General features: G+C 40.3%; 1 protein-coding gene across 2 annotated transcripts in view; it reads left to right on the forward strand.

Annotated features, from left to right (window-relative positions):
* The window catches only part of BRINP1 (BMP/retinoic acid inducible neural specific 1), a 198,816-nt gene that overhangs the window by 57,630 nt on the left and 126,832 nt on the right, over positions 1–14,354 (forward strand). For both annotated transcript variants that reach the window (XM_065530148.2, XM_005580937.4), the window contains exon 2: positions 1,301–1,568. Coding sequence is in view for 1 of the 2 variants with exons in the window: in XM_005580937.4 (XP_005580994.1) it covers positions 1,351–1,568 (218 nt within the window). In the remaining variant the exon portion in view is untranslated. The remainder of the gene's footprint in view (positions 1–1,300; positions 1,569–14,354) is intronic.

The following is a 14,354-nucleotide window of genomic DNA, read 5'->3' on the forward strand; positions in this document are numbered from 1 at the left end:
CATATACAAACTAGATTTAAAACTGCCTTTCAATATGGAGTAAAAGAAGCTCTGTTAGAATAAGTAGGATGGGGTCACATACATTTAAGCGAGTAAGTAGTCTGACAAGGAGGGCAGATCATGAGGTCAGGAGTTCGAGACCAGCCTGCCGACATAGTGAAACCCCATCTCTATGAAAAATACAAAAATTAGCTGGGTGTGGTGGCACATGACTGTAGTCCCAGCTACTCAAGGCAAGATAATCACTTGAACCCTGGAGGTGGAGGTTGCAGTGAGCTGAGATTGTGCCATTGCCCTCTAGCCTAGGTGACAGAGTGAGACTCCGTCTCAAACAAAACAAAAAGTGTATATTTTTTTTACAAAATTGGCATGACCCTGTGATTTCTGGTCTATTCTCTCCACAAGGAACCTCTCTACCAAAGCTAGCCCTTAGTCTTAAGCATTTCACCCTCGCAGCACCACTAGGCCATAATACCCCCTAATAAAAGAGCATGTAAGACCTATGACAAAATGACCGCCTTCAATTTTCCTTTGAACCCTGGGCAACCTTTGCGGCTGAGTCACCAAAAGACAAATTCTCTGGCCATATTTCTTTGGGTTTGGGAGACATTCCACTGAACGTTGCAGAAGTGAACTGTAAGCAAGCTCCATGAACTCTTCATCTCTAAAGTATTCAACCTAGATAGTCATGATAATAAGCCATCACAAGACTTTGTGCATTCATCTGTTCATGCAAAAGCAAAATGTGTACTCAGTGGATACATGCCTGGTGAGAGAAGGAAAAGGAACTCTTGTTTATTGATACCTCTTTATGAGAGGCAGGTTGTTAGTGAAGACATTAACTGGTACAGTCACTTGAATTACGTCTCCATGTCTCATACTGGGTGTATGAGACTCTGTTTCTGCGTTAATTCATTTTATTCATTTTTTCAACACATCTTCCTTGAGCATCTATGATGTGCCAAGTGCCAAGCTATGGGCTCGTAAGCTCACCCTGTTTTACTTACGAGAAAACTGCATCCATAATAGACCAAACAGTTTGTATATGTTTAGACAATATGTGAACAGCAAAACGGGAACATGGGCCCAGATTTCCATAGATTCTATGTTTTTAACCAGAACTATACTGGGTTTTGTAAACTTTAAAGCACTCTACTGACATAAGGTATTATTATGAAGATGTGTTAATCACATTTTTTCTTTTCCTGTGTCTTTCTATTTCTTTTACTCCTCTCCCCCCCTCCTCTCTCTCTTTTGGTTTCTCTTTTTTTTCCTCTCTTTTTTATTCTTTCTTCTATAGGACTCCACAGAATGGAGCAAGAATGAGAGGAAAAAGGCCGGCAGAAAAGCATGAACTGGAGGTTTGTTGAGCTCCTCTACTTCCTGTTTATATGGGGCCGTATCTCAGTGCAGCCCTCCCACCAGGAACCAGCTGGGACAGACCAACATGTCTCCAAGGAATTTGATTGGCTCATTTCAGACAGGGGGCCTTTCCACCACTCCAGGAGCTACCTATCCTTTGTGGAAAGACACCGTCAAGGATTTACAACCAGATATAAAATATACAGGTAAGACCTGGGCTAAATAGCCCTTATCTTACATTCATATTGTGCTTTGTGAAGTCAGGCATTGATTGGTGCAACCCTTGCTGTGTGCAGAAGTGTCTGGGTCAAGGGTCTGTGCGCCTTCCACAAGCTGTTTTTGATTAAAAATTTTTTTTTCTTTGCAGAATATGTTAGCAATGACAAGGAGACGATCAAGTAATTAATATTTATTGAGTACTTATTTATATGCTGGGCAGGGATCTTAATACTTATTATACCTTATCTCATTTAAACCTTCTAATAACCATCAGATATAGGTTTTGATTGTTTTTCCCACTTTACAAATCAGGTCATCAAGCCTCAACTAGGTTGAGTTACATGTCTAATGTCATACAGTTAGAAGTGGTTGGACTGGGATTTAGAATCTGGTTTATATGCATCCATATCATAATTTTAGTCAGCCACATCAAGTATAAGTAACGTTGTTTTGAAAATGCTGCTGATGTACCTAAGATCCTACCCAAATACATTCAAACATTTGGAAAAAAAAGAAACCTTTTCTTGAGCAGGTCTGTACTAGTTCTTGGACCATTGACATTCTACTCATCCAAAAAAAGACTTAGCCCGAATTTTTCCTCTTTGAAACTATTTTAGAGTTTTCACATTCCACTTAACCGCCACATCTTTGATATATCCACAGCTCTCTACACTGACACCTCTTTAATATAAAATCATTTGGAATTAGAGTGCATTCTTGTGTATTTTTCTCACCTAACTGGAAACTCTTTGAGGGAATGACTTGTACAGAATTCATTTCTAGATCCCCAGAGTGATTTTTGCTCTGCCTTGTTACCATAAACACACAGTGAATGTTGTGGACTTAAATGAGTAAGAGAGTGCAAAGAACTCTCTCAGGTGTAGTTAGGTGTGGTCTTTGGAGGTTAACTAGTTATAATATCACATGGCGGTAGCTACAATGCAGTTTTATAAAGGGAACTCTGGTCCATGTTAGATAATCCATATGTGTTGGTTATTGCTGTTGAAATAAGAGGTACCCTGAATGGAACCACAGATTCAGAATATTCAACAGTAGCATCCTTTTAGTGAGCACTTATCATGTGCCATGAAGGGAGGTTGTTCAACCCTCATAACCTCCTCTATGAGATGGGCAATGGCTTCTACAGATGGGAAAATCAGGACTTTGGAGGTTGAGTGTGTTGCTATAAGTCATCCATCCAGTAAGGAGTGGAACTAGGGTCTACACACTGATTTACCTGACGCCAGTGCTTTCTTCCAACCACTCTGTTGGCTGCCTCCCTGGTATAGCTTCCAAATGCGGAGTGTTGCAGAGCTCTAAGAAACTTTTTCTAAAAATTTTTCTTTGCAATCATTTGTATACATGTGGGGGGTTGTTTTAGACATCTTGAGAAGTAAAAGGTTGCTATGAGAATGGGGGATTAAGACCTCTGGATACTGATTTCAGTTCTTCATGCACTTGTCTTATGACACTAGGTAAGCTCCCTCATCTTTTGCATTCTACTGTCCTCATTTATCAAATGATAGGGCTGATGTAGATCAGCAGTTTTCAACCTATGTTATTCAAAAATCTGAGGATTGATTAAAGTAGCCATAGAAACCATTGCAATGTGGGGAGCAAAGAGATGATCAGGCAGGATTCTGAGCCCTACACCTCCCTTATGCTAGAGAAGGTTTATATCTGCTTTTGTGTTAAGATTTCATGTATGGTTTACTTTGGATTCTACTCCTAAAACAGAGTTTGCAACCATCCAATAAGTTGTTTTCTAAGGTCCTATCTAGCTCCAAAATTACATTTAATATTTAACCAAAGTCAAATGGCTAGTTAAATGACGGAGTTCAACCCAAAAGTTAGGCCCCTGGTCGTCTAGTTATTCATTCCTTCTTTTATTTAACCCTCAAATAATTATTAAGCACCAGCTACAGATTCAACACTATGTTTAGGGCAGATGATACAATGATGAGTAAAATAAATATAATAGTTGCTGTCATAGGAGAGGCTGACATTAATTAAACACATGCATATTTCTATGTATAATAAGTGCTATAAAGAAAAATGTGCAGGATAGGTATAACTGGGAAATCATAAATACCACAAACATTGATTTGGTACCTACAATGTCCAAGGATTAGGCAGAACTCTTGTCATAATGTGCATGTGAACCCATATGCAAATATGCACCCAGAGACATGTGCTCATCCAGATGCTGATCAGAGCAAAAGCCAACTAGGACATGATCATTGGGGCAATTGTGAATTGATACTTTTTCCTTCCTGTATGCCACTTTGTTGAAATACTGATGTTTCCACAAAGCATGTCCATAGGCAATTTCCATTGTGCCTGTCTTCCTGTATGCTAGCATGGACACAGCACATTACAAACTTGACATTTTCATCATAAAAAAAAAAGAAAGGCCTGACTACCATAGTGCTACATTTTTTGATGCTAGAGAGCCAGCCTTACTGATCTGCCCAGACTTCAAACTTCCACCAGTTCCCTCCTCCCCAGAATCCTGGCTGGAACGCAGGGTGATTGGGACGCTTCAGAAAGAAACTGGGAAGAAGCTTTCTCTATTTATTTAACTAGGTTAAGGCCATCTTCTTTCTCCTGCCTTTGCACACAGAGGCTGGCTTCTGCTCATAGAATCATGGTCAAGTCACTGCTAGTGACAACAATGAGAACCTGTTTAATTAAAACCCAGCAGAAACATCTTCTTGTGTTGCTTTACAAGCCAAGCAACAGTATGCACACGTGCATTCGTTTGAGTGCATGATGTAAATGCTCTGTCACTCACAAACTTGAGTTGCCACCTGAAGGCTTGGGGGAGTTTTCTGCTCTTGAATCTGCCAGGGTGCAGTGGGAGCACTTTTGACCTCAGAGTCAGGGAAGTCGGGTGCTGATCCAGCTCTCCGATCTCCTGGTTGTGTAGTTTTGGTCAACTAATGGAACTCCTTTGAACCTTTGGTTCTTCTTCTGTAAAATGGGAGTGCTAGCCGAAGTGGTCTCCAAGGTCCTTCTTACCTCTGAAATTTCATGATTCTGTGAAATACTGTCATTTGAAAACACAGCATGTGGTAGTGGAAAGGATTTTGGGTCTGGAGTCTAGAGATTCAGGTTTTGTTCATTCTGGAAACTCTTTCCAGCTTTCTCATCCTGGGCAAATTCATGTATGCAGCATTCACTCACACATACATTTATTGTTTTGGAGTTTAACACCCATCATTATCCATAAATTGTACTATTATTTGCTAATATAGAGATGACCAAAAAAAACCCCAATAGATTACACACATATATCCTCCTACCCCCACATAACCCACACCCCCTCCTCCATCCAGCTCAGAGTTAGGAGTGAAGGATAGAGGGCATAAAAAGTGAATAATCAAAGAGTGATCTTTCCATGGATAGAAATGACCACTCAGATATTCAATTTCCTCCTCTGTAGAAAGGGATAATGATGTCTGCCGTACCTACTAGGTCAACGAGATACAGTTTGTGTGAGAGTGCCTTGTAAAATTTAAGTTATCTTATGCTTGAATTTTTTTCATTAGAGTTCTAAATCATCATTCGAACAAAGTAATTTATTTTCACTTTCTGTTAAGCCTATACATATATTAGTCGTTAACTCCTCATAGCCACATTCTGAAGGGAAATACTATTATTGTTGCATGTCACAAATGAGAAAGGCAATAAAGAGTACATTGTTCACATTACACAACTGGAAAGTGGCACAGCTGGGATTCAAAAGCTGGTTTCTGGGACTTCCCAACATGGGTCCTTAACTCTATGCTGTCACGACTCTCCCTGGTTCTTAGTTACCTGATTTATGACCAAATGCCAACAGGCTTCTTTTGACCATGGGCAAGTTTAAACCTCTCTGAGACTCAGTTTTCCCATCTATGAAACTGAGATGATGTTAAATGCCTCATGCAATTGGGGTGAGAAATAACTTATATTTCAAATATATAGAGCTTAGAAGTTTCCAAGAGCTTCACAAAGACATGTCAGAATGGTGGTTCCCTCTTCCACTTCAGATGTTGGTTGTTTACTAGGAATTATTTTTTTATTCTCATGGTAATTTCAAAGTCAGTTAGTCCAAAGATTTTTCCTGTGTTTCCAATGCCTTTTTGTGTTTTATTTTCTGTTTTGTTTTTTTTTTCCTAACTGTGAGATCATCAGTAGGTGCTGTAAATTTAGCAATTATTTCTAAGATGGTTTTAGTAGGATAGTTATGGTACTCTTTGGATCTGAAGAGTCAGGGAAAAGGGGATGTTCTGGTAATGGTGGTCACTATGTCACAAGTGGTGGTTCCATATTGAGTGGCTGTCCCTGCTGGTTGCAGAACAAGTGGTTTGTGGCTTACGTTGCATCTCCCTTTGAGCTCTAAATATATACCTGAAAGTTGAGTATAAATCAAATCTTGGTAAGCCAAGTCTAATTGCCTGGCTGTGTTGCATATTTATTTCAGAGTTGTATAGATCTCAGCCCTCCTCCGCTGTCCTGATAATTCCTTCTTGTGTTTCACAAAAATAACAGGTTTTGTGGTAAAGCTACTTGGCTAAATGGATGCTGCTAGGGATGGATGAATGGTTCTACTAAGATGAATGAGATGTGGTCTTTATACAGCAGTCATTCAAGAGTATAGATTAGGCATCTAGATGTGCCAGATACTGTATATGGGGAGTTTATCTTGTGAGGAACAGGATTCCTGCCCTCAAGGAGCTTCCAGACAAGTGGAGTTTAGAGAGAAGCCCACCCTTGCCCCACTCCAGGGGCTTGTGTTTCAACTTGAAAGAAGCCTTCAGCCTTTTGATTCCAGGTATAATCTTGAAATCATGCAGTACAAGAACTAGATTTCTATTAGTATGGCATAAAGTAGTGGAAACCAGCATTTCTTAATGTATGTTACAGAGAACTATAGTTCAATGTAATATTAAAAGATGTTTTCTGGAAAAAAAGAACACCCATTTGTTTTTCCATGATGACTCCCATAGTCAAAGAAGCAATAATCATCACAACAGTGACAAGTTAATTGTTAACACTGAAATCTTAAGAGGTTAGCATTGCACTTTATCTGGCATAAAAATTATTCCAACTGATCCTTACAATCATCCTGTGCAGTAGGTATTGCTATTATCTCTCTATTTATACAGCTTGTACGTGGTAAAAGAGTTAATTTGTGATAGAGTAGGACCTGTCACAGGCAAGTGTGATTCTAGAGGCTGCATCCTTGACCCTGCCCAGCTGCCTCCCAAATGATATAGACCTGTATATGGAAAACCCAAAGTTACACAGGCCCCCTTATCACAGACCTTTATTAAAATTAGACTATTTAACAGTATTTAGCCATAACTTTTTAACCATACAACCTCTTTTTCTCAACGGAATTGATGAGCAGGCTCAGGGAACTGTGGGCTCTGCCTAAATTTGACAGCTTGGGTGTTGTGTCTTTGGATTCCAACCTACGTCAGAGCACACTAAAAGGGATACCTCTTTGTTTTGAATAACTGGTTAACTGGATGAGGAAGCCAATCTTCCTGTTAAGCTTTTGCTTTGAGTTATTTGGTCTAAATCTACCTCCTGGTTTATGATGGAAAAAAATGAGCAATTTCAGTTTTCTCATGACAAACCTTTTGTTCTTCCTTCCCCTTTTCATTTCAAATTCCCAAGTTTGGCATTCCCCCTGTGGTATAGATATACAAACCTCAACAGAGGGCAGAACCACAGTTGAGTTAGGTACAATTTTGATTCAATATACAAATAAGTGGCTAGATATTAGAGTTACCTGCACAGTTAAAAATAACCAATGCTTGGATCTTTCTCCAGGTGTTTAGATTTAACTGGTCTAGGAGAGACAGGAGCTAAAAAAAAATTATCGTCAGTCAGGGATAATTTTGCTTCCTATGGGGACACTTAGCAATTGTATTTGGGGAGATTTTTGGTGCCCAACTGGTGGTGGTGTTTGTTGGGGGTGCTTCTGGCATCTAGCGGGTAGTAAGCAGGGATCTGGAATGCTGCTAAATACCTTACAATGCATAGGATAGCCTTCTCCAGCAAACAATTATCCAACATACTTTCAGTTGTATAGAGGTTGAGAAATCCTGCGCTAGTATTTCTGGGGAAGAAGAAAAAATAGAGTGGTGGTAAGAATACTTGAATAAATGGTCTGAGATTTTGGTCTTCATGAGGTTGAATTAGGATGGCTTAAATATAGGTGCCACTGTAATGACTGGATTCCCAGAGTGTATGTCCATAGGATAAAGTGGGGAAACAGTCATCCTTTTTTTAAGACATGGCCATAGACCAGGATGGCAGTTCAATGCGTGAAGAGAGGTGGATCCATTTTTGCTTTCTCCTGCATAGAGGGAGTGGTTAAGAGCAAACTAGTTCTCCAGTCAAAAAATATTCTTCCTTCTTCTGGAGATTCTAGTGCCTTTTGACTCTGACTACAGTATTCCCTAGGAAGTAAGATATTCAGTCTTCATTGTTAGGTCCAGATATACATGGATTGTGTCACTAAAAACCAGCTTAGACCAAGTGTGTTAAAAGACACTTTTTCTTCCCTTCAGAGCATTCCTGGTTGACTCAAAAGATGAGAATGGGATGATGCCCCATATTCATGTTTGTCAATTTCAGCCATTTAAAGGCTGACAGCATTGGAGGGAAGCATGAACCTGCATCTCTCCTTACCCTCCAGCCCACATACATCCCTCGCCTAATCCAAATTTTTTATCAGGGTCTCCCTGAATAGATAGAAGTGGAGAAGGATATCCAGCAAACATTTTTCTGGGCCATTTGGTGCCAATTCAAAGATAATCTTTAGTGTTGATTATTTAAAATTGATCTTCCAATTCTAAAAATGATAGCTTTATTGCTACCAAATTGGTATGTTTACAGTATTTTACCTCTTTGCTCCCATGCCATTACTGAACTGACTTCTGTGAGTTACAAACCATAGTTAGCTACAATTTCTACAGAGTAATTGTCCAGCTTTTGTCACAAGCAGTGTCTGAAAATGGGCCTACTTGCCCACCCACTCCTATGGACAGACTGACACAGAGTCTTTAAACTGATCTAAAGATAGCGATTGTTATGATTCGGTAGATTAGGAGGAGAAATGGAGAAAAGCCCTAGGGCTTCAAATACTGTGCTCCAAATCTTGGCCAAAGAAAAAAGGGAGACTGGATCTGTGATCTGGGGCACCTGCAGCTTACTCATTCATTTGAAAAAAAATGTTTACTGATCTCTAAACTCCTACTAGTCAGGCCCTGCACTGTTTCCTGGGGATAGAGGGAGGAAAGCATTGATCCTATCCCTCAAGGAATTCATGGTCTCTTTGGGGGAAACTGACTGAAAAACAAATAACCACAGTGCCGTGTGCCTTGAGAGATGCCACTGATGCTCCATGGCTGTAGGGAAAGGGAAATTATGAAAGGACACAAAGATAGATGTGTACCCGCCCCCCGCGCTACACCCTTTGTTCTGCTCAGTGGAGGAGCTCTCCTGCCCGTCTCGTTTCGCGAGCGAGTGAGAGTTCCAGGTTCGAACCTGTAATAAAGATCCTTGCTGCTTAGCTTTGACTCTGGACTCTGGTGGTCTTCTTCGGGGAATAAACGGTCTGGGCATAACAATTACATTCCACTGAGGTGGCAAAGTTGGGGAAGGAGAGGAGGAAGAGGCATGTTTGGAAAGGCATGCTGCAGGAAGACCTCTTGAACATAGGCTTCAAGGAGGATTAGGATTCATGAGAAGGCAGTGAGGAGAGAAGCACCTTAGGCAAATGGAATAGCACCCGTGAAGTCAGAAGACAGGAGAAAGCCTGGAACTATACGTCTTCATGTGTTTTGGGTGTATTTTGAGTAGTACTGATAGTAGAGCATAAGGTTGGAGAGCAGCTTCAAGCCAACAACAAAAGAAATTTGAGATAGCACATGGATTTCAACCAATCTTTAAAGTCTAGTGAATTGGCAGAATATTACTAGATAGCCGTTTATAACAGTGTTTTTTCTTTGTTGATGTTTTCGTACATTTTTGACCTTAATACATGTGAACAAATACATTTGAGTTTGACACTCACTCAATAAAACCTAGCCAGAAATATAGATAAAAATATATGATTGAAATAAAAAAACTGAAAAAAAAAAACTTAACCTACATGTGATGCTTCTTAAATATCAAGATATCTTCTATTCTATTCCATTCAAATATAATGTGTTCCTTTACGATTCATTTAGTTTTTAAAATACTGATGCACTAATGTGGTCGTGTTTTGGCTCAGAGGAAAGTTGTACCATGTGTGATTAGCAGAGTTTGCAATGGGTTTGTGTTAAGCAGGTTAGAACCTGTGTCTTGCCTGATGGGGGCAAAAAGAAAACAGTGAAGGCTTTGAAACTTGAGGCTGACATGCACGGATATACAGTTAGAATTGCTCTGGCAGCAGCCTGAGGAATGGGAGAAAGGGAGAAAGAGAGCTGGGTTAGAAAACTGTGGCAGTAATTTAAGGGAGAGAAAGGGAGTGCTGGAACTAAGACAAAGGCAGTGAAGAAGGGTTACATTAACCCTCAAATACCAGTCAGTGCCACCAACAGCTGCTGTGGACCTACTGGTCAGGCAGCCTTTTCTTGTGCAGCATCCAGGCTTACGGACTCCAGTTCCATTCTCAGCACCCTGCGGCAGGATGCATTCTTTTATGCAGAGTTCTACAGCTACTGGATACCTTTGTATCTCTAATAAAAGGAACCAGAATGCTCAGGCTTCTGCCTCTGGGCAATTTCTTTATCTCTCAAGGCCTTCCTCCTGGGCACAAGAATTACTGGGTCTCATTAGCTATGGATTCCCAGACTGGCTTGGAGGAAGACTTTGCATTCCACCCTTTATCTGTACCTGACTCTTCCCTGCTCACCTTGATGGAAACTTCCGGCCTCAAGTTAGTGTCTAAGCTTATGTGAACCCTACAATGGTCGCTATAGCTTAGCAAGTCTTTAGACTCAGGCAGACCTTAATTTGAATCCTGGCTCTGCCACTTCCCACATTACTTAAATCATGTGAGCCTCAATTTCTCCGTCTGCAAAATGAAGATAAATTCCAAGATTGTTGTGAAGATTTAAGAAGAGAATATATGATAGACTTTAGCGGCCGGGCACAGTGGCTCACGCCTGTAATCCCAGCACTTTGGGAGGCTGAGGCGGGCGGATAACGAGGTCAGGAGTTTGAGACCAGACTGGCCAACATGGTGAAACCTCATCTCTACTAAAATTACGAAAATCAGCCGGGCGCGGTAGTGGGCACCTGTAATCCCAGCTACTTGGGAGGCTGAGACAGGAGAATCCCTTGAACCCAGGAGGCAGATGTTGCAGTGAGCCGAGATCATGCCACTGCACTCCAGCCTGGGTGATAGAGTGAGACTGTCTCAAAATTTAAAAAAAAAGATAGTCTTTAGCACAGAGCAAATGCTCGAGGACTAGTAGTTAAAAGAAATACCTGAAGTATCCACCCCTGCAAATCCAGCAACAGGGACTCTGAGATGTCTTGCTGGAACTTCCAACATCTGCAGTGGGGATGATTGGCTAGTGGGCTTTGTAGCATAGGTGCCCTATAAAGGTAGCATTTGCTCCATTCTTAGACTCGGAAGACACTTTTTAGGAGGAAGCTAAAGAAAGAGGACCAGAGACAGAAAGATTTTTGATGCCCTGAGGAACACGTGACACCATACCGGCAAGGTCTTTTTAAGCTATCAGCATACATTGATTCATGTACACAGTGCACGTCCCACGATTCGCAAGAGTCTAATTTATTAATCAGCCCAGGTGATGGGAGCAGTCTGTAACATCTCGTCTTCTAGTTCCTGCTGCACCGTGCTCGCCAGGTTGTCTTTGATGTGTAATGCTCAGGGGACATTTGTCCCTCAGGGATTGCTTCTCACCCAAGCACATCCATGGCAATCGGCAGCCTTTCAAGGCAGGCTCTGTGTGTGGGGGTGTGTGTGTGTGTGTGTGTGTGTCTGTGTGTCTGTGTGTGTGTCTGTGTATGTGTGGTGGGGGTGGGGAGTTCAGGTAACTTTGCTTTTCCTCAAATTGCAGGTTTATTGTTCAGAGAAAGTCAGCAAGGTGCAGCCTCCATCCTCACTTGTGACAGTCTCTCTGCGACTCTAGCATGACACCCAGCTCACCTAGTTCTACATCATATTCATGGGGGAGTGTGGTTTGTATGAGAAAGAAGGAGGTAAATGCAAATGATATGAAAGAAACAAGTCTCCATGCTGGTAAACAGTTTGAGATAAAAGTGCTCACCTGTGCATTAATCCAACAAATATTTATTGAGTCCCTACTAATGTGCATGCACTGTGTTAGCCTCTGATGACACCGACGGATTATTCATCTTTGCCCTTCAGGAGCACTTGTAGGGTAGTTGGGGAGAGAGAGACTAAAAGCAGCCAAATTGACAGCTAGTATGAGGAGTGTTGAAAAAAAAGTATAAAATGGAGTAATAGTGCAAAGAAAGGGCATTGAGCTGGTCTGGCAAGATTAAGGAAAGATTCCAAGAAAATATTTTAAGTAGGTTTGTGTGTGTGTTTTGAAGTAGGGTTTAGAGGAGGGCATACTTGTTCTTGAGCTTGCAATGGGCAGAGAAGATGTTAGTATGCAGGCCAGAAAATTCAACAGAGAGGTCAAGTCATGAAGCTCTGTACATGTTATATAAAAGACTTCAGACTTTATTCTAAGGCGATGGATCCTATACTTTCTCATTTTAAGGTGTTCTTAAGGTTTCAATGATTGTTTTTTATGATTCCCACAGGCCAAAAAAAAAAAAAAAAAAAAACCAATAACACTGTTTATTAAATAGTTAGATCCAAACAACTTAATAATGAAGTATTTTTGTTGTGACAAATTTAGTGACCATTTGAAAAAAACAATACATGAAAATCTAAACAAAAGGCAATATTTTCATTTTATTCTTGAATAATCAGTTACTACTTCTTAAACTTTGCAATTAGATAAAATCAACACTCATTTTCTGTTCCTCATTAATTTTTCACAGTACTTTGAAATTGTACCAACTGCCAGAAACCCAGCTTCACAAAGATATACTAACATTGAAAGGAATGCATTGTGTTCTAATGTTGAAACTGTGAACGACCTTGAGTTAGAAGTTCTTGTGATGCCCAATAAATGTCAAGTATCCTTCATTTCCCTTGAACACTTAAAATATCCTGCTGTGCTCCTATGACTTTGCTGTGGCACTCCGTGGCTTCTCAGCCTACAATTTGTGAACTATATCCTAACAACAATAGGGAGCTCTAGGAGTTTTGCCCAGAGATGGAGCATGATCAGGTTGTCATCTTAGAAAGATCACTTCTGTTATAATTGAAAGAATAGATTAATGGGGGAAAGATGGGAGAGGGTGCAAAGTATGTCATCCAGGTGAGAGAGGAAACTGTCTTGGAATAAAATAGCATCAGTTGACGTTTGAGATGTGTATTTATTTGTTATAATTTTGAAAAAGTAACTTCCCAAGAAGTTGCTACGATAGTACAGAAAGGTCTTATGTACCCTTTACCTAGTTCTCGTCAATGGTTACATCTTATGTGACTGTAGTACAATATCAAATCCAAGAGATTGACATGGGTATAATGTGTGTTTATAGTCCTATGCCATTTTACCATATGTGTGGATTCATGTAACCACCACTGCGATCAAGAGACAGAACAACTCCCTCACCACAAAGATGTTTCTTGTGCTAGCCCTTTACAGTCAAACCTCTCTCTCATCCTCTACCATCCATAATCCCTAACCCTTGGCAACCACTAATTTGTTTGTTCTTCATCTCTGTGATTTTATTCTTTCAAAATATTATATAAATGGTCATAACCTGAGATCCTTTAAGGAAACATAAAAGACTCAGTATTTGGTGAGTGTTTGAATATGAAAGTTGACAGGGAAGAAATAGTCAAGAAGCAAGTAGACTGGCAAAACCATACCTTAAGTAATAAATTGACTGGGTCTAGGTTAAGTAAGGAAAAGACAGGGGGAACATTTTTAACTTGGTCAACTGGGTGAGTGATGGTGCTTTTCATTAATGTAGGGAGCCCTGCGAGACAAGGAGACTTTTTGAGGTTATCCATGTTTGAAGATGATAAGCCAGCTTTGAAAATGTTGAATTTAAACTCCCTGGAACATTCAAATAGAGACTTAGTAGGAGGTTGTATAAATGGTTCTGACCCTTAAAAGAGAAAGCTGGGGAAAAAAGTTACAGTATTTATAGTTACCAGGTTACCAGTGATAACCCTTAGAGCTATGCTCACTCACAAAGAAACCTGTTTAGTAGGTGCCGAGTAAAGCATTGAGAAATTGAGGAATGGTTGGTGGTACAGGAGGAAAATCAGGGATGGCTGGTACCTTGGAAGCAAAAATAAATGAATCTTTTAAGAAGGAAGGTTTAGGTAATCAATAGCTGTAGTTTCTAATATAGCACATAAGGCAAGAACTGAAAACAGTCTTTTATAAAATCTTGACCTTGGCAAGAGCTGCTTAAGCAAAGGGTTAGGGATATAAGCCAGAGTGTAGTGAGTTAAGAAGTGAGAAAAGGGGAGTAGAGATTTTATTATTTTTCTTTTTTAAAAAAGAAACATCACTATGAAAAGAAGCAAAGGTGTGAAATGAAGTTTTATTTATGTTCATTGGTTTTAAGAGGGAGCGGACCATTAAGAGAGGGAAGAGACTGACACTGTGGGACACAGTGGGGTTATTATCTTTTATTTTTTAATTTTTTGTTCT

Source organism: Macaca fascicularis, chromosome 15, assembly GCF_037993035.2.
Source record: "Macaca fascicularis isolate 582-1 chromosome 15, T2T-MFA8v1.1".
NCBI classification, from domain to species: Eukaryota; Metazoa; Chordata; class Mammalia; order Primates; family Cercopithecidae; genus Macaca; species Macaca fascicularis.